The sequence below is a fragment of the Mustela nivalis genome (assembly GCF_964662115.1).
Source record: "Mustela nivalis genome assembly, chromosome: 5".
NCBI classification, from domain to species: domain Eukaryota; kingdom Metazoa; phylum Chordata; class Mammalia; order Carnivora; family Mustelidae; genus Mustela; species Mustela nivalis.
In genome coordinates, this window is record NC_139024.1 from 21,350,201 (window position 1) to 21,376,342 (window position 26,142).

The 26,142-nt window shown below is 39.6% G+C and overlaps 1 protein-coding gene across 10 annotated transcripts in view; it reads left to right on the top strand.

The window, feature by feature from the left end:
- The first annotated feature begins 2,895 nt into the window (after positions 1-2,895).
- The window catches only part of CDK19 (cyclin dependent kinase 19), a 167,181-nt gene continuing 143,934 nt past the window's right edge, over positions 2,896-26,142 (top strand). For 3 of the 10 annotated variants that reach the window (XM_082731968.1, XM_082731973.1, XM_082731972.1), the window contains exon 1: positions 2,904-3,316. Coding sequence is in view for 4 of the 10 variants with exons in the window: in XM_082731965.1 (XP_082588091.1) it covers positions 3,189-3,316; positions 10,897-10,951 (183 nt within the window). In the remaining 6 variants the exon portion in view is untranslated. The other 7 variants (XM_082731970.1, XM_082731967.1, XM_082731965.1 and 4 more) reach the window with 6 other exon arrangements.

Genomic DNA, 26,142 nt, shown 5'->3' on the forward strand with positions numbered 1-26,142 from the left:
ATGACCTGAGCCGAAAGCAGAGGCTTTAACCCACTGAGCCACCCAGGCACCCAGAAATAAAATCTTTAAAAAAAAAAGTCAAACAAAAAATGTTCTCAATCAACCAAAAAATATTCTCCATACTCTACACTGATGATTTTCAGTCTATACATTTAGGCCAGACATCTTGTCAGCAGGTAAGAATATTCAACAAGTTTACTTGTTCTTTTTTTAAAAAAATTTTTATTTAAATTCGACTTACTTGTTATTGCTATCTTGATGCCGCATGAGCACTTCAGATTAAACGTGCTCTAGCCACACTTAAAATTCTTTTCTTAAACAATTGCTCCTATTCTTTTATTTACTTTATTTTTTAAAAAGATTTTATTTATTTATTTGACAAACAGAGATCACAAGTAGACAGAGAGGCAGGCAGAGAGAGAGGGAAAGCATGCTCCCCGCTGAGCAGAGACCGTAGGGCTCAATCCCAGGACCCTGGGATCATGACCTGAGCTGAAGGCAGAGGCGTCAACCCACTGAGCCACCCAGGCACCGCATATTTACCTTATTGTTCAAGTCAAAACCCTGGGAGTCATTTTGGATTATGCTTTCTCCCTTAAACCCACACTTAATTAACCACTAGATTCTGCTGAATTTGATTCATAAATGATTCTGGTATCTGTCTTTTTCTCATGATCAGCACTGCCCATCTATGGTTCATCTATGCCCATCTATCCCTGTATAAGTATTAAGGCAATAGCTCCTTCCTCTTCTTTTTTCTTTTTTAAAAATAGGCTTCATGCTATGGGGCTTGAACTCAAGACCCTAAAATCAAGAGTCACATGCTCTACCAACTTGGGAAGCCAGCCAGGAGCCTTGAGGCAATAGCTTTACTGTTCTTACCTTCTTCCAATCTATTTTGAACACTGTCATCAGGAGGAGTTTTTGAATACACAGCACTGATGATAATACTCCCTAGCTCAAGAGTCTTTAATGGCTTCTTATTGCCTATAAAATGATGAAATCTAAAACTTACTTGACATATATTGCTCTCCATAATCTGTTCTCTTACCTAACATCTTTTTAGATATCCCCTTTCCCTGCTTTAATCTGTAACATGTTAATCTGTAACATGTTTAATCTGTAACATTCAAACTAGTTGCATTTCTCAGAATATATCATGTTCTCTCTTGATATATGTATTTGCCATCCTGTCTTAAATAATTTCCTGCTCTTTGCCCACTTGCGTTTCACATAAGGTTCTTAAAATTTTGGGTCAAACTGACTTCCCAAGCTTAGCCTGACTCCTCTAGTAGTCCTCCTATTCTACCATTGCTCTTAGTACCCACAGGGTTTATTTTTAATTTGCCTGCATGTTTATTTCTTCAATAGGTTTTGATTCTCCGGATGGAAGAAGACCAATTTCATCTGGTATCTCCAGCACTTATCACGGTTCCTGGAAATAAGAGAAACTCACATACTTTTTGATTGGCTTCAAGATCTGAGAAGTTTCCCAAGAAATTTACTCTTGTAGTAAATAAACGATCTGCATCCCTCCCCCCACCCCAAGTTTTCCAGGTTTCTCCCAAAACGTAGCGGGCAGGTCACTCACTATTAACTCTCCTTACCACTTTAGATAAAAGTGACCATTTCTTCCTTTGTGCTCCCACTAAAAGCGGTATATTAGTCCTATCCTAGCAGCAATCATGTTTAAGATTGTATCCTAAGCATCTGACACGTTAAGCACGCAATAATTAAATGAATCCATGTTTACCTTGAGACTTTCTTAAACATTCTAGGAGCATGTCATCATTATGAATAGACCATAAAAAGACTTTTAAAATCCAAACCTGATGATTGTTTTGAAAACGATCTATCCTCCTGGCACTATTTTTTTTTTTTTTTTCTTCTTCAAGATTTTATTTATTTGACACAGAGAGAGATCACAAGTAGGCTGAGCAGCAGGCGGGGGTGGGGAGAAGCAGGCTCCCTTCAGAGAGCCCCAGCGGGCTCAGATCCCAGGACCCTGAGATCATGACCTGAGCGGAGGGCAGAGGCTTAACCCACTGAGCCACCCAGGCTCCCCGCCCCTGGCACTTTAACTGTCCTTAGACAGATGGCCAAAGCTTGGCTGTGGGAACCGCATATGGTAGGAGGAGACCGTGACTGGACCGCGAGGAGAAGGATGATTGGCTGCTAGGTCTCAGAAGTTCTCCTCAGACCGATGCTAGGACTTGGAAATCGCTGATGGTTCAGCTTTTGAAATACGGTTTTTGCATCGTAAAGGAAAAAGATTAACCTATCAGAAACAACCGAGCACACCCCATTACCAATCAGGAGCGGGACAGAAGCCAAAGCCTGGGGATACCCACGCACCAACGAGGACGTCATTCTCTAGTCTCAGCCAATGAGCGGCTGGACAGGGGAGGGGGCGGGGTAACAGGCGGACCAATTGTCACAAAAAACAAACAATCTGCAGTACAACTGCCTTAACCACAGCCCTCGCCACTCAAACCGCTGGAGCAAAGTCCTGAGCAAAGCACTTGCCAAATACTTTCCACTCTCCTTCTCGCCTGGAAGCAGTTATAGTGCAGTACCTTCCTCACACCAGAACAAGGGCCTTCTTTTCACCAGTTCCCACAGACTCGCAGAAAGAATACTGCAACTTTGAGGTTTCTACCTTCACAGGAACTGGCAGTCCAGCGCTACCTGAGGGGGAGGGGCGGCCCCAGTACGCAGGCGTGCACGCCTCGTGGGGGCGGGGCTGTGGCGGCCCAAAGCAACCTGGGTGCTGTATTCCTTTTGCTGGCAAAACTCAACCTCTTTTGTAGCCTTCGGAACTACATTTCCCAGGAGCCCCGCGACCTCAGGGTGGGCGGGATGGTTCGTTAATGAGCTCGAGGAAGCCGCGGCGCGGCCCACCAGGTTCCAAAACAAGGAAATGAAGGGGGGAGGCGGGACTGGGGCTGCCTGCGGGAGCCGCCGCCGCCGCCGCCGCGGAGGAGGAGGAGGAGGTGGAGGAGGTGGCTGCCGCGGCCGCCGAGGAGTCCCTTGCTGAAGGCGGACCGCGGGGCGGCGGGCGGCGCGCGCGCGCCCGAGAGGCGGCTGTTGGAGAAGTGGAGCGGCGGTCGCGGGGGGAGGAGGAGGAGGAGGAGGGACTGAGCGGCGGCGGCCCCCGCGTCCCGGTGCCTCTATGGGGAAAGCAGACAATGGATTATGATTTCAAGGCGAAGCTGGCGGCGGAGCGGGAGCGGGTGGAGGATTTGTTTGAGTACGAAGGGTGCAAAGTGGGACGCGGCACCTACGGGCACGTCTACAAGGCGAGGCGGAAAGATGGGTAAGAGCAGGGGCGGGGGGAGTAGGCTCGCTTGGGTCCTCGCCCTGCCCGCGACCGCGCGGGATGGGTGGGTCGGAGCCAGGTCGGGCCGTTCCGGAGGGGCGAGGCGGAGGTGGTCGCGGGGCGGCGTTCCAGCGCGCACTGAGGGACGCTGGTGCTGCCCGCCCCCCGCGCGGCCCCGTCGCGCCCCTCGAACTCCCGCGGCGCAGCCCAGTCGGGGGGCGTCGGTCCCGTCCCAGAGGGCGCCTTCCGCGTGCGTGGAGCTGGCGGCGGGACTCGAGTTGGGACCTCGGTTGGAGGTGGAGTTTGTGGGGTCTGGTCTCCTGGGGAGACGCGGAGGGCTGGGAGAGCTTTGCCGAGGAGTTGCCGCTCCGACCCTGGGCTGGTGACGGTCGTTGTGGAACTTCCAATCGGCTGAGCGCCTCCCGGGGGCGGCGGTTTGAAACCTAGCCGAGGAACCGGTCGCGCGGCCGAGCGCTGGGGTCCTAGCCAGCCTCACGGGTCTGACCCGCCGGGCACCTCTGCCCTTGGGGCCAGCCAGCCCATTGGCACCTCAGCGCAGCCCCCGCACCCTGCCTAGACCCGGCGACTTCTGGATCCCTCCTCATTTGCCCTGATTTCGCTTTTTCACATTCCGAATTCCGCACCTTCCCTCGAATGTAGGACCTCGTGGGAAACGAACCGCGTTTTACCCGCAGAACTTCAGAGTTCGCCTAGTTCTCTGGTAAATCCCCCCCCCCCCCCCTTGGATATTCTGATGTCCTCCACTCCGTTTCCTGGCTGAATGACTGCGTGCTGGGCTTTATCGAGCACCTAGATTGTCCAGAACGGAATGTGAATCTTTGTTTTCCTGAGAGTTGTGGGAGAACCTAAGAGGTTAGGAAGCTTTTACTGATTGTTCTCTTAGGAGAAGACGAGCTGGATAAAGTATTGAGAGCGTCTGTCCTCCGTCCTGTAGGGTAGACGGGCTCATGCTGTAGGACAGGTGGAACCAGCTCCCTGCCTGCGAAGGATAGGTTTGAACCAATCGCCTCTTCACCGCCCTTCCTGGCAGGAATTCTCCTCCCCCAGAGTTAGAAGTCCAGAAACGTCTATCTACCTGTCCCCCTTAGATTTCAAAGACTTAGATTTCAAAAACTATATGAAAGAGAGTAAGGGAACATTTCTGGATAAAGTGAGAATCAGCCATAATGACATTAGTAAAGATTTGAAGTGCTGCCTACCGTTCTGCGCACTCTGATACAGTTGATTTATGAACTCTAGGATGAAAGTCGTTAGAGTCTGTGCTAATTTCGTACAGAGAACGAGAAAGTACAACTTTACAAATTGTTTTATCATAAAGTATGGTGGAAATCACCAGGTACTATACACGTGTAAAGGATTGTTACTGCAAGTAATTTTTGTCTTATAACTAAACGGGCCCCATTGTATTCAGTTGTAAACTTTTCTCATAATGCTTTCATTTAGTTAATTGCCAAGTGTCCTTGGATTCATAGCTTGGAATGTGAGGTACTATAATTAACTTGTATTTTGTTTTTGGAATATTGACTTTACTTGTTTCACTGGTGTCCATGTAGCAATCTTATCAGATAGACTTGGGGAGAGGACATCTAGTTTTCCTATCTGGACATTGGCATTACAAAACAAGTAACAAGGTGTTTTTCAAACTCCTCATGCTAACTTTATAATACATTTAATCTGGAATTTCTAAAATGTATTTTCATTCTTGTTGTTAAAATAGCTTCCCTTTATTAGGCAACTTTTGAGAAAAATTGAAAATTCTGCTTTTGAATTGTATTTCGGTAGCGTGGGCTATAACAGAAAACAGATAATTTAATTCCTGCTTCCAATTGTTCTATTTGAATATTTTCCCCTCTAATAAAGTTCTTGATTCGACTACAGTTTCTTCTTGAGTGAAATTTGTTTGATTAGAATTAATGAAGTTTCTTTAATAGAATAAGAATAGTTGTGTATTTTCAAAATATACGTTCTAAAGAAACTTGTAGGATCTGAAAGCATTAGTTGATATCACTGTATTACTTGTAAGAAAAATCATTATAAAGGTAGGTTTTCTTGGACCAAGGATCTAGTTGAGATTTGAGGCTTACAGTAAACACAAATCTCTTGTGGGTTGGTAGGATTAGTTTTATGTTCATTGATAACAGCAATTTGAAAAAAATAGAAAGTTTTTAGTAATGGTTCTAAACTGTGATGTACATTTCCATAGTAAAGGATTTTACTCTGATCAGAATTTATTTTGGTTAATTCAGAAAAAAATGTATAGTGCTATTTTAGGGAGCAAGAAAAAAATCACATGGGTTCATTAAAGAGAAATTATTCTGATGTATATAATGTAGTATATAACCAAAGAATCATTCAGGTCTTTTGGAGAAACCCAGGAAGAAGTAATGTAGCATGAAGCATGACTAGAAAAGCCTCTGCTTGTAGTTTAATGTTACAGTTTAAAAAACCTTAGAAGATTGTCATTGAAATATGACTTTAACTTAGGCTATGTTAATTATACTACATAAATTTATAACAGTGGGAATGAAAGATCACATTTGGGTTTTTCACTTTCAATAAAAATGTTAATTGTTCTTTTTTTTTGTTTTGGAGGAAGAGAATCTTTTGACCCAACCATTCTTTTTAAATAAAGTCAGGTTTAAAAGTTATTCTTGAGAAACAAGTTCAGAATATTTCTAGATTTTTTAGTATGAACAAGAATTTGTAATAGTTTTTCTTTTAACAGTAAAAAGTCACATATAACAGTTTATGGTTACAAATCTCAAGACCATATTTCTTAAATTTGAAAAACTTTGTTTTGATTGATAAAGGAATATTGTTAAAAAGTTCTTTTGTCAATAAGAGGTTCAAACAAACTTGATTCCATAGGATAGTGTTATGTCTGAAAACTGTTGTACCCAACAATACTGCCATTCAACTTTGCAGACATTCATTTAGTCTTTGAACCACTCCAATCAAAGAATGCTTCTTTTTGGAGATGTCTGAAAGATAGTTGGTAATTGAAAGTGAAATGGCTGACAACAGTTTCAGTTTTGCCTTAAGGTTTCAGATGAGTAGTTGGTGACTATGTATGAAGTTACAGATGAGTAATTGGTGTCTTACATGTCTTAATGTAGGTTATGAAATCCTTCACTAATAAATTTGTTAGGTACACGTGGACACACATAGGCACGGCCATAACAGCTTGGTTTTGATAGATTTTTCATATTTGGTTTATAGTTAAAATAGATGATAGTATTTGCATTCCATTTTTTGTTTTTGTTTTTGTTTTTTTTAGATCTATGGGGGTTAAAGATGTAGCAGTATGATCATAACATTTTAGGAAGCTATCAAGAGTTTTAAGATCATTTAGTCTCATTTCTTCTTACAAATGAGAAAACCAGACCTGTTAGAGGTTGTCATGACCGTAGTCTCACAACAAAGACAGGCCTCACAGCAAATTATAAGACAGTAATCCAGATCTCATCACTGAGTTACTGCATTTTCTAATGTGTTTTCCTTCTTAATACCAAAGGCCACATTGCCTCCAGTTTTGACAGTCTTATTCTATAAACCTTATCCGTGCAAAGGATCCATCTATTCCAACAAATACAGAAAAGGGAAGATATCACATTGACATTTAAAAAAAAAGTAGAAGTGCAGGCCTGTAGTTCTCTTTATCTGGTTTCTCTCCACTCTCACTGTCTTACTTTGGTCCACCATCTCTGATTTGCCCAGTAGACAAATTGGTCTCTGCTATTATCTTAGTCTTTCCTCATGATAGTCCAAGATCCAAGTTGCCTGGCTTGGTTTTTTTCTACAAAATAAAATTAATCATGTCACATCTTGGAAAACTGCATTCTCTCTGGTTCAAACCATCACATCCAATCTTAGTTCCTCACTTCAGCATGTAAAGCCATTTGCATTCAGATCCTAAAGTCTTTAGTCTTTACAGCCTTTATGCTTGCCACTAACTCCCTCCTTTATTCCAGAGTCTTCAAGCCATGCTTCTGTAGCATTGAATTCATATTTTCTAGGACTTGGTAAATCCTTTTCATATCTATTTTTTCTTCCCTGCATTCAAAGTAGAATGGCATTGCTTTGCTATTCCTCTGTCCCTTTTCTCCTCACTCCCATTAACTTGGCATACTCCTGCTCATCCCTAATACCCAATTCAAATAGCTTTTCTTCTAGAAGCCTCCTCTTACTCACCAAGTATATTCATTAGATGTGATTCTGCTCTTCTTTGTTCTTAGATGTGTGATATCAATATAAATAATAACCTGAAGGGCTTGATCTCATGGCTCTGAGATCATGACCTGAGCCAAAATCAAAAGTTGGAAGCTTAACTGATGAAGCAACCCCTGGTGCCTGTTCTGTGCTTTTACTAGCTATTTTATAGAGATGCTTAGAAAATGTCAGCATCTAAGCATACTTTAGGAAATTTATTGAGATGATGGGTTTATGTTAATAAACTTAGTATCTTTAGCACTTAGTAAATCAAATGGTCATTGGTTTATGTTTAATTGGTTCTTCATTTATGCAGTGCAAGCCTTCAGAACTTTATTTTTGAAGCCCAAGGGAAATAAATGCTCTTTTTTTTTTTTTTTTTAAAGATTTTATTTATTTATTTGACAGACAGAGATCACAAGTAGGCAGAGAGGCAGGCAGAGAGAGAGAGAGGAGGAAGCAGGCTCCCTGCTGAGCAGAGAGCCCGATGCGGGACTCGATCCCAGGACCCTGAGATCATGACCTGAGCCGAAGGCAGAGGCTTAACCCTCTGAGCCACCCAGGCGCCCATAAATGCTCTTTTTAATGAAATTTGATTGTTTAGCGCAGTGACAGATAAACTTTTTCCACAAAGAGGCAGATACTAAATATTTTGGGCTTTGTGAGACATATGTTTTAAGTACTTGAATCTGCTGTTGTAGTGCGGAAATATCCACAAATAATATGTAAATGAATTTAAATTAGAATGGCTATGTTCTAGTAGAACTTTGTTCACAAAAACAGGTGGTTAGCTGACTTTGGTCTGGAGGCTGTAGTTTGCCCTGCTTAGTTTACCAACCCGTAGTCTAGAGCAGTGATGTCCAATAGAACTTGATGCAATGATGCAGATACATCTGTGCTCTACAGTATAGTAGCCACTAGCCACATGTGGCTCAAGGGATGTGATTACTGTGGCTGAGAAATGGCCATTCCCTGTGATACTGAACTGGGAAGGTTTCGAATTTTTGGAATGAGTGGCTTAGCAACACAATTTTCAAATCCATGAAGTGACTTTTTTAATTTAAGTAATCTCTGCACCCAACGTGGGGCTCAGATTCACGACCCCAAGACCAAGAGTTGCATGCTCCGCTGACTGAGCCAGCCAGGTGCCCCTGAAGTGACCATTTAATAAAAATGTGTATATGATGGTGTGGACAAGTGAAATAGGAAAAAACTCATGCCTTTCAAGTTATAGGAAGGATTTTGAGGCTGAAACAGTTTGGAAGGCAAACTGATACCTGAACTGAAAAACTGTCAATTTGTGAATACAAGCAAGGATATCTGATCACTTTTTCAAAAAAGTGTTTTGTTAAAAAAAGAAAAAGTGTTTGTTCAGTAAGTAAGTGCATGTGCATAAAAAGATACACAATGTAATATATAAGCCTTCTCTTTCCCCACCCTTTTGCCTTTCTACAGGCGGCCATTCTTGGTTTTCTATCTTAGATTTTCTTGGGGTTGTGTGTATTTAATTATAAATAGTATATGTTTATTTTTAAACAAATATAATTTGAAGATCATTACATAACTGATATGCAGAGATGCCTAGTTCCTCTTAATAGTTTCACTGTTCCATTGTATTGACTTACATAATTTATTTAACCATCCCTCTTGATGGACAGGCATTTAGGCTGTTTCCAGTATTTTGCTAGTACTAATACTACAGTGAATATCCTAGTAGGTACAGGATATTAGGCACAGGATTTTTGTGCATATTAATGTAACTAATTAAAAATTCTGTAAGCTGTTTACCTTTGGAAGTACTGGCTTGAAATGATTTGCTAGCATGCTGATATATGAGATCTAAATGTCAAAAGAATGGGGATAAGAAGGCTGAGAGTAAGGAAAAGAAATAATTAAGGCTTTAAGAATTAATAATTATTCATAAATAAAAATGAGGGTTTTAAAAATTATTATTATTATTTTTAGGTTTTATTTATTTATTTGACAGAGTCACAGAGAGGGAACACAAGCAGGTGGGGTGGGAGAAGGAGAAGCAGGCTTCCTGCTCAGTGGGGAACCTGATGCGGGGCTCCATCCCAGGACTCTGGGATCATGACCTGAGCAGAAGGCAGATGCTTAATGCCTGAGCCACCCAGGTGGCCCTAAAAATGAGTTTTAAATCATTAGTTTGCTATAGGAAGTGCAGGTTACTGTTTTAGCAGCATGGGAACTTTATGTCTCCCGAGTTTCATATAGGAAAAAAGTAGATCTGTGAAAAGGTTTTTTTGATGTAATGGATGTCAGTATTGATGAATCAAGGATTTTTACTTTTGTGTACTATGTTTGGACTGAATATGCTGGATAAAAAGTTAATATGTGGTATTATGTGTGCTTGTTTTGCAAAATGCTTATGTAGCACAGTGAAGTTTAGACATCAATATAGAAGACTTGAAGGCAATAGATTACAATTTGAAATTTTCTTGGTGGTAAGTGATGAGAGTAAGGCTATTTGGTTAATGTGTTTTTTGAAGATCAACCTGTTTGTTATCTTGTGATGCTGGGATTGTGTAAATGTTAGTGCTGCTTTTAGATCCTAAAACGAAGGGACAAGATATTTTTTCCCCAGAGAGCATTTTAATGTTTTGAGTCACTAACATGACTGTTTCTTTAAAAACAGGTAGTTTTTAAGGTCTAGAACCATGAAGAAGTAACTGACAAAGCTATTTGAAGATTTTGTCCATTTATAAATAGCTGATAGTTCAACACTTCCTGTAATAGCCCTTTTGAGCTCGCATTGTGCAGGATGAAAGAGAATCTCAAGAGAGGAGACAGGATGTAATTCAGGAAACAAGTGTGCAGCAGTAGTTTTTTATTGAGGGTTTGAATTCTTATCCGAAAGTAAGTGATGGATCAAAGAGAAAAACCTGTAAAGTCCTCAAATAATTGGTATCCTTAAAAATATCTTTAATTTCTAATATAATGAGTCTTTCTAATGGAGAAATAAACCCTCCTTATAAAGGATTTAACCCTGTGTGTTTTATTTCTTTCCTTTTTAAAAATTTATTTATTTATTTATTTGTTTGAGAGACAGACTGGGAGAGAGAGAGAGCATGAGTAGGGCAGAGGGAGGGGGACAGGCAGACTCCCCGCTGAGCACAGAGCCCCATGCAAGGCTCCATCCTAGGACCCCTGGCCCATGACCTGAGCTGGAGGCAGATGCTTAACTTACTGAGCCACCAAGGTAGCCCCTGTTGTGTGTTTTCTATAAAAAAATATTATTTCAGTGGATTTTGTGATTGATGATCTCAGTTACCAAGGAGAACCTGATTAGGAAATGGATTTAATTTTGTTTCGTACTGTGACCACAGACCAAAACCATGTCATGGTAAACTGTTTTGTAGATATTTACATTTCGACAGAAAGGTGAATCCAAGGCTGCTGGATAAAGCAGGTAAAACTTTTGCCTTACATGTGGTTAGTTTGCCTTATAGGTTAGTTGCATCTTTCTGTAGGAAAGTTACAATTTTCTTTATGATTGTTAAATAAGTTCACTTATGAAACTACCCTGTGGTCTGAGGCACAAAGCATGTTGCTTTTGACAAAAGTTAGTTTCCTATTTCGCTTTCCCTTTTGCAGTGTAATTATTATAATTGCATTTTAAAAAATTTATTTATTTGATGGAGATCACAAGTAGGCAGAGAGGCAGGCGGGGGGGGGGGGAGGCAGACTCACTGCTGAGCAGAGAGCCCTATGTAGGGTTCGATCCCAGGACCCTGAGATCTTGACCCTGAGATCTTGACCTGAGCCAAAGGCAGAGGCTTAACCCTCTGAGCCACCTAGGCACACCATAATTGCATTTTTTAAAAAATATTTTATTTATTTATTTGTCAGAGAGAGAGCGAGCACAGGCAGAGTGGCAGGCAGAGTCAGAGGGAGAGGCAGGGTCCCTGTGGGGCAAGGAGCCCGATGTGGGACTCGATCCCAGGACGCTGGGATCATGACCTGAGCCGAAGGCAGCTGCTTAACCAACTGAGCCACCCAGGTGTCCCACCTATAATTGCATTTTAAGAGTGACTTAAACACTGAGTGAATCTTATTGTTTTGGATTTAAGTGAAAGTTTAAAGAAAAAGTGACCTTGGGTGGCTCAGTTGGTTAAGAGTCTGCCTTTGGCTCAGGTCATGATCCTGAGACCTTTGGAGTCCCACATCAGCTGGGAGCCTGCTTCTCCCTCTGCCTCTCCCCTGGCTTGTGCTCTTTTGCTCTGTCTCTCTCTCAGATAAGTAAATACAATCTTTTAAAAAAAAAAAAAAAGTGGCCTGCCTTTTTTCCTGAAAAAAAATTGTATGTAATTTTGTTGTAAAGTTGTGTAACTTAGAAAACCAGAGTTCTGTTAACTAATTTCTCAGCAGTTTTTGATCTTTATGGTATATTTGTGTTAAAGTGGAAATATTTTTATTTTTATGCTATTAAAATTTATTAAGTAATAGTTGTACCTGATTAAAACTCCCAACAGTATAAGTGTATGTAGAATGAAAAATAAAAGCCTTTCATCTTGTCCACTGTCAAGCTTTGCTTATTTCTCAGAGGTAACCAGTGTTAACTATTTCTGTTTTAAGTTTTACTGGTGCTTAACACTATAATACACATATAATTCTGTTTCTTTTTAAAAAAATGTTTGTTTATTTGAGAGAGAGAGTATGAGTGCACATGAGCACGAGCAAGAGGGGCAGGGCACAGGGAGAGGAACAGGCAGACTCCCATCTGAGCTCCATCCCGTCTTGATCCCAGCTCGATCCCTGACTTCATGACCTGAGCTGGAAGTCGGATGCTTAACTGACTGAGCCACCCGGACACCACTATCATTGATTTATCAATTTTATCAATTTATCAATTTTAGATGTTTTTTGTTGATTTTCCATTAGGAAAGCTGAACAATTTTGTGAAGTCTTATTACCTCCTGTTTTCCCCTTTCCCATCTCAATGTTCAAATTTATTACCTTTGTTATTTTAGATTTTTTATAGTGAATACTTTTATTAAGACTCTAGATCATAAATTTTTTTCTTCACTTGTCAGTTTAGATATTTGTGATCTTCCTGATGTGAATATTAAGGAAAGTAATATATTTCTCCTACTTTTTTTTCTCCATCTGCCTATATTTAAAGTATAATTTTTATAGCATCCTGCTTTTTGTCTAGGAGTAGATTTTTTTTTTAAGATTTTATTTATTTATTTGTCAGAGAGAGAGAGCGAGCGAGCGAGAGAGAGAGTGCACAAGCAGGCAGAGTGGCAGGCAGAGGCAGAGAGAGAAGCAGGTTCCCCGCTGAGCAGGGATCCCGAGGTGGGGCTTGATCTCAGGACCCTGGGATCATGACCTGAGCCAAAGGCAGCCACTTATCCAACTGAGCCACCCAGGTGTCCCTGTGAGTTGATTCTAAAGAGGGAACACTGAAAACCATATAATAGCCTTAAAATACTGTGATTATGAAATTACTGTGGGATGAATTAGAATATTAAGACCCATGGAGAAGGAAAAGTAATCTGTGCATTAAGTAATTGCTCTTTAAAACAGACTTCAGGTATTAAGGCCTAATGAGTTTTCTTAAGTTATTCTGCCTTTTCTTCAAATATTCTGGAGCTTACTTAGCTAATAACATTTCTTTGCATCTCATTTGTGGTTTTTCTTGGATTCCTTGTTTTGGTTCAGTTGAGGACGCCTTTTAGAGTAGCTTTTTCATATAGGATGTGTACATATTCTGAGTTCTTGTGTATCTGATAATGTGTTTTATACTCATACGTGATTAATAGTTTGGCTGAATATAGAATTCTATATTAAGAATAATTTTTGTCTTAGAATCCAAAACTGTTGCTGTTCTTCTGGTATTTCTTGTTGCTCATGGGAATTTCTTTATTGGAAGCTTGCTTTTTCCTCTTTGGAATGTCCTAGGATTTTTCATTTTATCTAGGCATTTTAAAATTTCACCAAAGTTCTGTCTAGAAAATGTAGGTCTTTATTTATTTATTTTTTAATTTAAGTGCTTATGTTTCTGTGTCTTAAAGTATTTTTTTGAATAGATAACTTATGCATCTAATTTGAACTTCAAAGGTAAAAAATGATATTTAGTCTAGTAGCATTCCTTCTACTACATTCCCTATTCCTTCACTCCCTTTGCCAATTTCTTTCTTTCTTTTTTTTTTTTTTTAAGATTTTATTTATTTATTTGACAGAGAGAGATCACAAGTAGGCAGAGAGGCAGGCAGAGAGAGAGGAGGAAGCAGGCTCCCTGCCGAGCAGAAAGCCCGATGCGGGACTCGATCCCAGGACCCTGAGATCATGACCTGAGCCGAAGGCAGCGGCCTAACCCACTGAGCCACCCAGGCGCCCCCCTTTGCCAATTTCTTATGGATCTTTTAGTGGGCTTTTTCTTTTGTCTTTGATTTAGGACAATTAAAAAATATTTTATTTATTTATTTGACAGAGAGAGATCACAAGTAGGCAGAGAAGCAGGTAGAGAGAGAGAGGAGGAAGCAGGCTCCCCGCTGAGCAGAGAACCCCATGCAGGGCTCGATCCCAGGACCCTGAGATCATGACCTGAGCTGAAGGTAGAGGCTTCAACCCACTGAGCCACCCATGCACCCCAACCATGTGCTGTTTTTAGCTTTTCCTCTTATATTTTTCTTATAATCTGAGTGCTAGACCAAGATAATGGAAACATTTTTCTTAACGCTTTTTTTTTTTTTTTTTTAAATATTTTATTCTTTCAAATAGAGTGAGAGAGAGAGAGTACAAGCTGGGGGACAGAGGGAGAGGGAGAAGCAGGCTTCCCAGTGAGCAGGGAGCCCTATGGGGAGTTCAGTCCCAGGATCCTGGAATTGTAACCTGATCCAAAGGCAGCCACTTAACTGACAGGTATCCCTCTATTTTCACATATTAGAAATTATATTGATTTTACTGTCACTTTAATATAATAGTAAATTCTCAATAACATCCATCTGTTCACATCAACTTATCTCTGTTCAAATTTCCATCCATCCATCCATCCTCCACCTGCCTTTCTTCTGTCCGTCTATTATCTCTTTTCATCTGTCTCCATTTTTCTGGTATCCATTCATTTAATCTCTTGTTTAGTATTTATCATTTGATTCCTTTCCTTGAGCCAAGTATTGTACCATAGGTAGTGAGTATACAAGGTTAAATGAGATGTAATCTCAGGCTGCAAAAACTGAGACTGGAAGTATCATAACAAATTGCTAATTATGATTGTCTACAGGAAGAAAAATAGGGTTGAGAGGAAGATTTTTTGAAAAAAGTGTATAGGGGCACCTGGGTGGCTCAGTGGGTTAAAGCCTCCGCCATTCAGCTCTGGTCATGATCTCAGGGTCCTGGGATCGAGCCCCACATCGAACTCTCTGCTCAGCGGGGAGCCTGCTTCCTCCTCTCTCTCTGCCTGCCTCTCCGCCTACTTGTGACCTGTCTGTCAAATAAATAAATAAAATCTTTAAAAAAAAAAAAAGAACAAAGTGTATACTCTCGCATTATATGAAAAATATCCACATATTTATTTTACTATATTTATATTACCTATTTAAAAATGGTAAAACATTAAACTGTAGAGTATATATAACTAATGGGAAAAAGGCAAATACCCTTATTTTTAGTTTTTAAATTTTTAACTTTTTAAAAGATTTTATTTATTTATTAGAGAGAGAGAGAGAGCACATAAGCAGGGGGAGCAGCAGGCAGAGGAAGATGCAGGCTCCCTGCTGAGCAAGGAGCCCAATGCGGTACTTGATCCCAGGACCCTGGGATCGAGGCCTGAGCTGACGCTTAACTAACTGAGCCACCCAGGCATCCCGGAAACTTTAGATTTTGGGGTCATGAGTTTGAGCTGCACGTTGGGTGTAAAGATTACTTAAACAAATAAAACTTAAAAAAAAAAAAGATGTATAACATAATGGTAAGGGGTATAGTACAATAGTTTCATTTATATATATTGTGAAATGATTTACCATAATAGGTTTAGTTAATTCTGTCATCTCATAAAGATAAAATATTTTAGAACATTTTTGTTACAGCAAAAGGAAATACATGCCTGCCTGTTAAGCAATCACTCAGATTTCCCCTCCCCTGGATACTGGTAACCACTAACTACTTTCTGCTATGTGGATTTGCCTATTGTGGATATCTCATGTAAATGGAATCATACACTGTGGAGCTTTTTGTGGCTGGCTTCTTTTACTTAGCATAATATTTTCATTCTTTTTTCTTTTTTTTATAAAAAGATTTATTTGTTTATTATTTGAGAGAGCACATGCATGTGTGGGGGGAGGGCAGAGGAAGAAAATCTCCTGCAGACTCCCTGCTGAGGGTGGAGCCAGCCACAGGACACAGGGCTTGAGTCCATAGCCCTGACATCATGACCTGAGCTGAAATAAGAGTTGGACCGCTTCACTGACTGAGCAACCCAAGTACCCCTAGCATATTTTCAAGGTTTGTCCATATTGTGATGAATATCAGTACTTCAGTACTTTTTTTTTAAAATATTTTATTTATTTATTTGACAGGCAGAGATCACATGTAGGCAGAGAGGCAGGCAGAGAGAGAGGAGAAAGCAGACTCCCCGCTGAGCAGAGAGACCGATCTGGGGCTTGATCCCAGGGCCCTGGGATGGTGACCCGAGCCAAAGGCAGAGGCTTTAACCCACTGAGCCACCCAGGCGCCCCATTACTTCAGTACTTTTTGATGGCTGAATAATATTCTATTGTATAGATGTACCACATTTTGTTTGTCCATTTAGCCACTCAGAAATTTGGGTGGTTTTCCACTTTTTGGCTATTGTGAGTAATGCTTTTATGAACATTTGTGAAGTTTTTTTTTTTCCTTAAGATTTTATATATTTATTTCAGAGAAAGGGAGAGATGACAAGGAGCAGAGAGGCAGGCAGAAAGAGAGCAGGGAGCCTGATGTGGGCTTGATCCCAGGACTCTGAGATCATAACCTGAGCAGAAGGCAGAGGCTTAACCCACTTGAGCCATCCAGGTGCCCCTGAAGTTTTTGTTTTAGCATGTTTTCAGTTCTCTTGGAGTGTAATTGCTGGGTCATATGGTAATTCTATATTTAACTTTTTGAGGAACTGCCAGATGTTTTCTGCAGTAGTGGTGCCATTTTATATTCCCATCTATAGTATATAAGGGTTCTGATTTCTTCACATCCTCACCAACACTTGCTATTTTCTGTTTGTTAGCCATTCTAGTGGGTGTAAAGTAGTTCTCTCATTCTGGGTTTCTCCTTTCCCACTCTCAGTTTTATTGAGATGTGATTGACATACAACACTGTATTAATTTAAGTTGTACAGCATAATGATTTGATACATGTATATGTTGTGAAATGATTATCTGAAGTTTAGTTAATATCCACTACTTCATAGTTACAATTTTTTTTTTCATATGATGTGAACGTTTAAGATTTTCTCTCTTAGCTGTCAAATATACAATACAGTATTGTTAAGTATAGTCATCAGGCTGTACATAACATCCCTACAACTTATTTATCGCATAGCTGGAAATTTATACCTTTTGACTGCTTTTAATTTTCCTCTCCACCTTCCCACTCCTGTAACCACCAATATGTTCTCTATTTCTATTTTAGTTTTTAAAGTTTCCACATTTAAGTGAGATGGTAAACTGTTTGCCTTTCTCTGACTTATTTTATTTTAAAAAAGATTTTATTTATTTACTTGGGAGAGAGAGAGAGAGAGAGAGAGCATGAGAGGAGAGAGGTCAGAGGGAGAAGCAGACTCCCTGCCAAGCAGGGAGCCTGTTGTGGGACTTGATCCTGGCACTGTGGGATGACAACCTGAGCCAAAGGCAGTCGCTTAACCAACTGAGCCACCCAGATGCCCCACTCAGACTTATTTTACTTGGCATGATACTCTCAAGGTCCATTCGTATTGTCACACATGGCAGGATTCTTTCTTTTTTTATGACTGAATAAAAAATATTCCATTGTATATACATACCATGTTTTATTTATCTACCCATGGATACTCAGGATACTGGCTATATACCAGTAAATAGAATTTCTGGATCATATGGTTGTTATATTTTAACCTTTTTGAGGAACCTCCGTTCTGGAATTATTAGGTATCTCTTGACCTAGAGTCGTCATGAACAAGTTAGTAAGATAACTAAGATTGTTTAAGTTGTTTGGGATCCTCTTATTTAAGATGTAAAGAATGTTTATCCATATTATTAAATTTCTTTTGAAAACTTGATTTATAATTGATGTCTATATTCTATCATGTGGATTTGTAATGCTTTTAGTTAACTCTTTCTAATTATTGAACATTTAAGTTTTTTCCAGTATTTTGATATTACAGATAAGACTAATAGATGTTTTAGTATATAAATTTTGGTTCATATATCTGGTTCTTTCTTACAATAGTCTTATAAAGAAATTCATTGTGTCAAAGTACATTAATCATTTTAAGGCTCTTAATAGATATTTCCTAATTTCTTTTCCTATTTAGTTTCATTCACCATTACATACAGTATACATGTGCCCCTCTTTTCTCCTCTTCAGTAACTCTAAAGATTTTTTTTTTTAAGATTTTATTTATTTATTTGTCAGAGAGAGTGAGCACAGGCAGACAGAGTGGTAGGCAGAGGCAGAGGGAGAAGGAGGTTCCCTGCTCAGCAGGGAGCCCAATATGGGACGCTGGGATCATGACCTGAGACGAAGGCAGCCGCTTAACCAACTGAGCCATCCCTTTTTTCTTTTTTTTTTTTAATCATTTTATTTTTTCATCATAAGTGTACTCTTTAATCTCCATCTTCTATTTTCCCCATCCTCCTATATACCTTTTCTCTGGGAAACATCAGTTGTTCTCTGTAGTTAAGAATCTATTTCAATAGGAGCGCCTGGGTGGCTCAGTAGGTTAAGGCCTCTGCCTCCGGCTCGGGTCGTGGTCTCAGGGTACTGGGATTGAGCCCCGCATTGGGCTGTCTGCTCAGCAGGGAGCCTGCTTCCCTCTCTCTCTGCCTGCCTCTCTGCCTACTTGTGATCTCTCTCTCTGTCAAATGAATAAATAAAATCTTAAAAAAAAAAAAAGAATCTATTTCAATAGGTGATAGGGATTAAGAAGTGTGATGAGCACTGGAATTGTTCAGTCACTACATTGTACACTTGAAACTAATATAACACTATATGTTAACTAACTGGAATTAAAATGAAAACTTTAAAGTCTGTTTCTTGGTTTGTCTTTCTTTTTTCTTTGCTTGTTTGTTTTGTTTCTTAAATTCCTCATATGAGTAAGATAAGATAATATGGTATTCGTCTTTCTCTGATTGACTTATTTTGCTTAGCACTGTACTCCCTAGCTCTACCCATGTTGTTGCAAATGGCAAGAGTTCATCCTTTTTTTATGGCTGAATAATACTCTCTCTGTGTATGTGTGTGCCTGTGTACACATCTTCTTTATCCATTTATCTACTGATGGACACCTGAGTTGCTTCCATAGTTTGGCTATTGTAAATAATGCTGCACTAAACATAAGGTTGCACGTATCCCTTTGAATTAGTGTTTTTGTATTTTTTTGGTAAATACACAGTAGTGTGATCACTGGATTGTAGGATGATTCTATTTTTAATTTTTTGAGGAACCTCCATATTGTTTTACAGAGTAGCTGCACCAGTTTGCATTCCTACCAATAGTGGAAGAGGGTTCCTTTTTCTCCACAGCCTCACTGACACTTGTTGTTACTTGTGTTTTTGTTCTTAGTCCTTCTGCCAGGTGTGAGGTGTTATCTCATTTTAGTTTTGATTTGTATTTCTCTGATAAGTGATGTTGAAAATCTTTTTGTGTATCTGTTGGCCATCTGTGTGTCTTTGTAGAAACGTCTATTTATATCTTCTGCCCATTTCTTAATTAGGTTATTTGTATTTTGTGTATTGAGTAACATTCGTTCTTTATATACTTTGGATACTAACCCTTTTTTGGATATAGTATTTGAAAATATCTTCTCCCATTCAGTAGGTTGGTTTTTAGTTTTGTTGATTGTTTCCTTTGCTGTATAGAAAATTTTTATTTTTAGTTTTGTAGTTTATTTTTGCTATTTTCCTTGCCTTAGGAAACAGAGCTAGAAAAATGTTCCTGTAGCTGATGTCAGAAAAATTACTACCTGTGTTCAAGGATTTTTATAGTTTCAGGTCTTACATTTAGGTCTAATCCATTTTGAGTTTATTTTTGTGTATGGTGAAAGAATGATTCAGTTTCATTCTTTTGCATGTTGCTGTCCAGTTTTCCCAAAACCATTTGTTGAAGAGACTTTTTCCATTATACTATTCCTGCTTTGTTAAAGATTAATTATTTGTTCTTATTTTTGTATCTCGTTTAAGTGAAGGTTATGTTGTTTATTTGATTTTGTTGTTTTTTGAGGTAGGGCTGTATTGCTGTAAACTACCCACTTGCAACGACTTATTGTATCCCAAAGATTTTAGACTCTTGCGTTATCATTTTTATTTTGTTTCCATATAAATTTTGATTTCTTCTTTGATTTCTTGGTTGACCCATTCATTGTGTAGTAGCATGTTATTTAACTTCCATGTTATTTGTTGTTTTTCCAGATTTTTTCTTCTGGTTGATTTCTACTTTCATAGCATTGTGATCAGGAAAGATGCATGGTATGACTTTGATTTTTTAAAAATTTGTTGAGACTTGTTTTGCAGCCCAATATGTTATCTATTCTGGAGAATGTTCCATGTGCATTTGAAGAGAATGTGTATTCTGCTGTTTTAGGATGGGATGTTCTGAATATGTCTGTTAAATCCATCTGGTGCAGTGTGTCATTCAAAGCCACTGTTTCCTTTTCTCGCGTTGGCAGCACATGTACAAAGCCACTGTTTCCTTGTTGATTTTCTGTTTGGGTGATCTGTTCATCATTGTAAATGGGGTGTTAACATCCCCTGCTGTTATTGTATTACTATGGATTATTTCCTTTATTTGTTATTAACAGTGTTATGTATTTGGTTGCTCCCACGTTGGGTGCATAAAAATTTATAATTGTTATATCCTCTTGTTGTATTGTTGTCTTTAGTGTTATATAGTGTCCTTCTTTGTCTCGTGTTACAGTCTTTGTTTTAAAGCCTATTTTGTCCAATGTTAATGTTGCTACCGTGGCTCTCTTTTGATATCTACTTGCATGATAAATGTTTCTCCATCCTGTCACTTTCAATCTGCAGGTGTCTTTCAGTCTGAAATGAGTTTCTTGCTTTTTTATCCATTCCCTCACCCTATTTCTTTTGATGGGAGTGGTTAGTCTATTGACAAAGTACTGATAGATATGTGTTGCCATTTTGTTACTATTTTGTGGTTGTTTCTTTTTTTTTTTTTTTTTTTTTTTTTTTAAGATTTTATTTATTTATTTGACAGAGATCACAAGTAGGCAGAGAGGCAGACAGAGAGAGAGGAGGAAGCAGGCTCCCCTCCGAGCAGAGAGCCCGATGCGGGACTCGATCCCAGGACCCCGAGATCATGACCCGAGCCGAAGGCAGCGGCTTAACCCACTGAGCCACCCAGGCGCCCCTTGTGGTTGTTTCTATAGATTTTCTCTGGTTCTTTTTTCTCTTGCTCTCTTTCATAGTTTGCTGGCTTTCCTTAGTGATATACTTGAATTCCTTTCTTTATTCTTTGCATGTCTATTACTGGTTTTTGATTTGGGGTTACCATTAGGTTTATATATAACATCTTCTGCATTTAGCAGTCTATACTAATCTGATGTTTCCTTAAATTTAAACCCATTCTTTACTCCTCCTCCCATCATGTTTTAGGTATATGGTATTGTGTTTTATATACTTCTTTTGCTGTTTTTTAAGTAAACTCTGTGCCTACCAGGGGGCTTGAACAAATGATCCCAAGATCAAGAGTCATATGATCTACTGATTGAGCCAGGCTGGTGCCCCTTGTGTCCTTTTACTTTATGAATCCCTTCAGTGATTTTTACAGAAATATTTATTTTTACTGCTTTTGTGTTTTTTACTATTCATACTCTCACTTATGGTCATTCCTTTCCATTCAAAGAGTCATCTTTAATGTTTCTTGTAGGGCTGGTTTAGTGATTATAAACTCCTTTAGTTTTTGTTTGTCTGAGAAACTCTTTATCTTTCCTTCTATTCTGAATGATAGCCTTGCTGGATAGAGTATTCCTGGGTGCAGATTTTTCCCTTTCAGCACTTTGAATATATCATGACATTCTCTCCTGGCCTGCAAAGTTTCTGCTGAAAAATCTGCTGATGGCTTTATGTGGTTTCCCTTTTGTGTAACTGTCTTCTTTTCTCTTGCCCTTTTTTTTTTTTTTAAAGATTTATTTATTTATTTATGAAAGCAAGAGAGAGCAGGGGAGGGGGTCGAGGCAAAGAGAATCCCAAGCAGATGAGCACAGATCTTGATGCTGGCCTTGATCTCATGACCCAAGACTACAACTGGAGCCAAAAGCAAGAGTCAGATGCTGAAGCACCTGTGCCACCCAGGCACCCCTTTCTCTTGCTACTTTAAAAATTTTCTCTATTGCTATTTTTTACCATTTTAATTGCTATATGTCTTGATATGGACTTCTTTGGTTTAATTTTTGGGTGATCTCTGTGCCTTCTGTGTCTGGATATCTGTGTCCTTCCCCCAATTAGGGAAGTTTTTAGCTATTATTTCTTCAAGTAAATTTTCTGCCTCCTTTTCTGTCTCTTCTTCTGAGATCCCAATAATGTCAATGTTACTATGTTTGATGGAGTCACTGAGTTCCTTAAGACTATTCTCAATTTGCATAATTTTCTTCCCTATCCTTTGTTCAGCTTGGTTACTTTCCATTACTCTGTCTTCCAGGTTGTTAATTTGTTCCTCTGGTTTATCTAGACTGCTGTTCCATCAAGTGTATTTTTAATTTCATTTCTTGTGTTCTTTATCTGTGATTGGTTCTTTTTTAATCTCTGTAAAAGGATCTCACTGATGTCCTCCACTCCACACACACTGGTCCAGTGTGTATCTTTATGATTGTTACTTTAAATTCTCTTATCAGACATATTACTTATATATGTTTCACTTTGGTATCTCGTTGTGGTTTGGTTCTGTTGCTTCATTTGGGAAATATTTTTCTGTCTCCTCATTTTGTCTGACTTTCTGCATCTGTTTCTGTGTATTAGGAAAGTCAGCTACTTTTCTTGCTCTTAATGATAATAGCTTTATGAAAAAGGGGTCCTATAGTGCCCTGCAGTGCGGTGTCCCCTGTTCCCCAGGGCCTAGCACTTCAAGGAATATCTCCTATGTGTGTTGTGTGTGCTTTGCTGTTGAGTCTGGGACTCTTTTCCCTTCAGTTCAGTTGTCTGCAGAGCCTCTCTTTGCCTATCGGGGGCAGTGTTTGGTCCCTAGCATGGGTGGAGTGTGTTTTAACAAGGTGTGTGGTAGTGTGCTGGTGAAACCAGAACTGAGGTCCTACAATGGGTGGTGGTCAGGAGAGGGAATGATGGTGTAATTTGTGCTGGTTTTCTTGGGGAGGGGTACACAGCACCAGGAGTGAGGGGAGCATGCCTGAGACTGGTGGATCCACTAATGTGCAGGGGGCCAAGGCTTAGTGTAAGCAAGGTAAGTAGTGAGTGTCCACACTGTGCTAGTTCCCACAGTGGCTGTTTATGCTTTGGGGTGGGGGAGGGAAATAGCATGTGCCGGCTCCTTTGTTCCTGGAGCGGACTCCCTGTGATCCCTATCTCTCTAGGCCATGCTCTGAGATGAGCAAATCACTCTCCCGTCTGCCTGCCCCTGGCAGTTTTCAAATTACTGGTTTTATACTGTATCTGCATGGGTTGTTTGTCTGCTGTCTCTTTATGGGTGGGGACTCTGCTTCCTCACATCATCCAGGCTCTGCGAAAGTGGAGCCCACAGATTTTAAAATTCCAGGCTTTAAGTTCTACTGTTGTAAGAACTAACGAAATTTGGCCCTTCTTGCTTTCAAAGGCAAATATGGGGATTTGTCCTCCTCATTAGTGTGAAAGCCTTATTTTTATGCCTCTCTCCATGCCACCATCTGTCTCCCCATCAAGGATGACCAAGGTCTGTTTTGCTCCCAGACTGTGTCTTGGCCCTTCCTGTGTTCTTTGATGTGGCCTCTTCCCCAGTTTTAGTTGTGGAGTTTGTTCTGCAAGTCTTCTATTTGTTTTTCTGGGTTATTGAAGCTGGTGTTGGTGTTACCTGGTTGTGTCTGTGGCACTAGGTGGCTTAGGATCCTCCTATTCTTCCATGTTCTGAGCCAACTCAAATACTTTTCATGCTTTGAATGTTCATTATCACAGTTTGATAGGTGCAATCATTTCTGTCTTAGCCTGATAGGAATTAGAGCAATTTTTCTATATACTTTTCCTGAAACTCAGATAAAGGTCTGGTCAGTTGTACAATTTATATCTCTCTTTAGCTTCTTAGGTATTGTAGTTCATCTTCTGTCTGTGTCACCAGTGTTTATCCAGTTTATAGTTAATAAATATTTTTGACATATGAAAAGCATTTTTCTCCCTTTGGAAAACTATGTATTTATGTAATCTTAGTATCCACATTTTTCCTACTTGTGTGTTGAAGAAAACTGTATGATGTGTTTTACATATAGAAATGGTCAAAAAGCATTAAAAAAAGTTTCAAACTGCTGGAAAGAGGGGTAGATCTAGCCGTCCTTTACATTCTGGAAAGAACACATGCTAAGGGGTGTTTTTGTGTCAGTTGTTGCTTCATGTGACAGAAAAACCAATCAATAATGGACTTAAACAAGTAAGGCATTTATTTTCTTTTGTATCAAAAAGCCCAGAGTTGGAGAGTACTGTGTTGGTGCAGCTAGCCAATAATATTACAAGAGATCCTTGTAATATTCCTTCCCTTTGTTTTGTGGTTTTTGTACACACGGTCAAATGGTTTTGAATCTCCAGGTACTGATTCCAGGTTCTAGGCAGGAAGCAACGGGAAGAGGCAAAAGCTGAGAGACAAAAGGGGCTGTGCCAAACAAGTGGTAAGCAAGTGCCTTCTCTAGCATAGCAGAAGGCAAAGGAAAAGCAGACTGTGAGTGGCTTTTGGGAAGCTAGTTGATAATAATCTGTGACACATTGTAGAAGAGTTCACTTTGAGGTGGTGAAGGAGAAAGAAACCTTTGAATTCATTTTTAACTGTTAAAAAACAAAATTCAACCAAATATATTTGAAAGATCTTATTGGCTGTATTCAACAACTCATGAATTGGGCTGCATCCAATCTAGCAGATAGAAAGGAGCTCTTAGGAGCTGTACAAAATGAAGACTTTTAGAGGCTGAATGGAGAGGGAACAAGAAAGTTCTAGTAGACAAAAAAGCAGATTGGTTTTGGCAAGGTTACTTTCCTTTAGGGCATGGCAGGGTCTATCAGGCAGATTATCTCTAACTAATGCTGAATAGAGATTCTTGACTGGTTCAAGTTTCCATTTCTGGGAGAGCCTAAACTAATTAAATAGAGCTAGGTTGGGTGATAGGCAGCTTAGAATAAGTGATTCCATTTGAGCCTGTTGTTTTTAACAAAGCTTAGCTATCACCCAAGTACTTAATGATTAATTTGTGAACTGTCACTGTCTCCCACACTATATAAAGATTTTCCATAATTAACCAAAACAAATTTTGTAGACCCTCAAGTCCATATAAAGCTTTAAAATTAGGTGGATTGGGGCGCCTGGGTGGCTCAATGGCTGGGCGAGTGCCTTCAGCACGGGTCATGATCCTGGAGTCCTGGGATCAAGTCCCGCATCGGACTCCCTGCTTGGCAGGGAGTCTGCTTCTCCCGCTGACTTCTCTCCTCTCATGCTCTCTCTCTCAAATAATTAAATAAAATCATTAAAAAAAAATAAAATTAGGTGGATAAAGATGGGCTTTTAAGTAGAGCCATATGACATTATGGCTACACACAACAGAGAAATTTGGGACTTAAATGAGAACAGAATTTAGTAATACTAAATTTTACATGTGATCTTTGCTCTTGCCAACTAAACTTCTTTGTTTAGTTTATTGGGGTTATAAATTCAGTACTTTTATCAGAAAAACATTTTCCATTACAAAGGTATTTGGATAAACAAAGTACTTCTGAGTCCAAATGATTTAAATAAAGCTTATTCCTTCTTTTCTTTCTTTCTTTCTTCCTTCCCTTTTTTTTTTTTTTAAAGATTTTATTTATTTATTTGACAGAGAGAGAGATCACAAGCAGGCAGAGAAGCAAACAGAGAGACCCCGATGGAGGGCTCTATCCCAGGACCCTGAGATCATGACCTGAGCTGAAGGCAGAGGCTTAACCCACTGAGCCGCCCAGGTGCCCCAGCTTATTCCTTCTTAAATAACTTCTTGAATGTCCCTTTTTACTGACTGAAACTAGAACCCCTCAAGTTTGAACTAGTACTCTCTAGCTTTGAGGTTTTGGTAATAACTCTGAACCTTAATTTCCTTACCTGTTAAATTTTGTATGACAATAAATTTCTCTCTCATTTGGTTGCTGTGAGGGGTAATTAAACCATAATGTATAAAAATTCCTAACATGTATTGGTTTAATTATTCTCCAGATATATTAAGGGGATTTCCA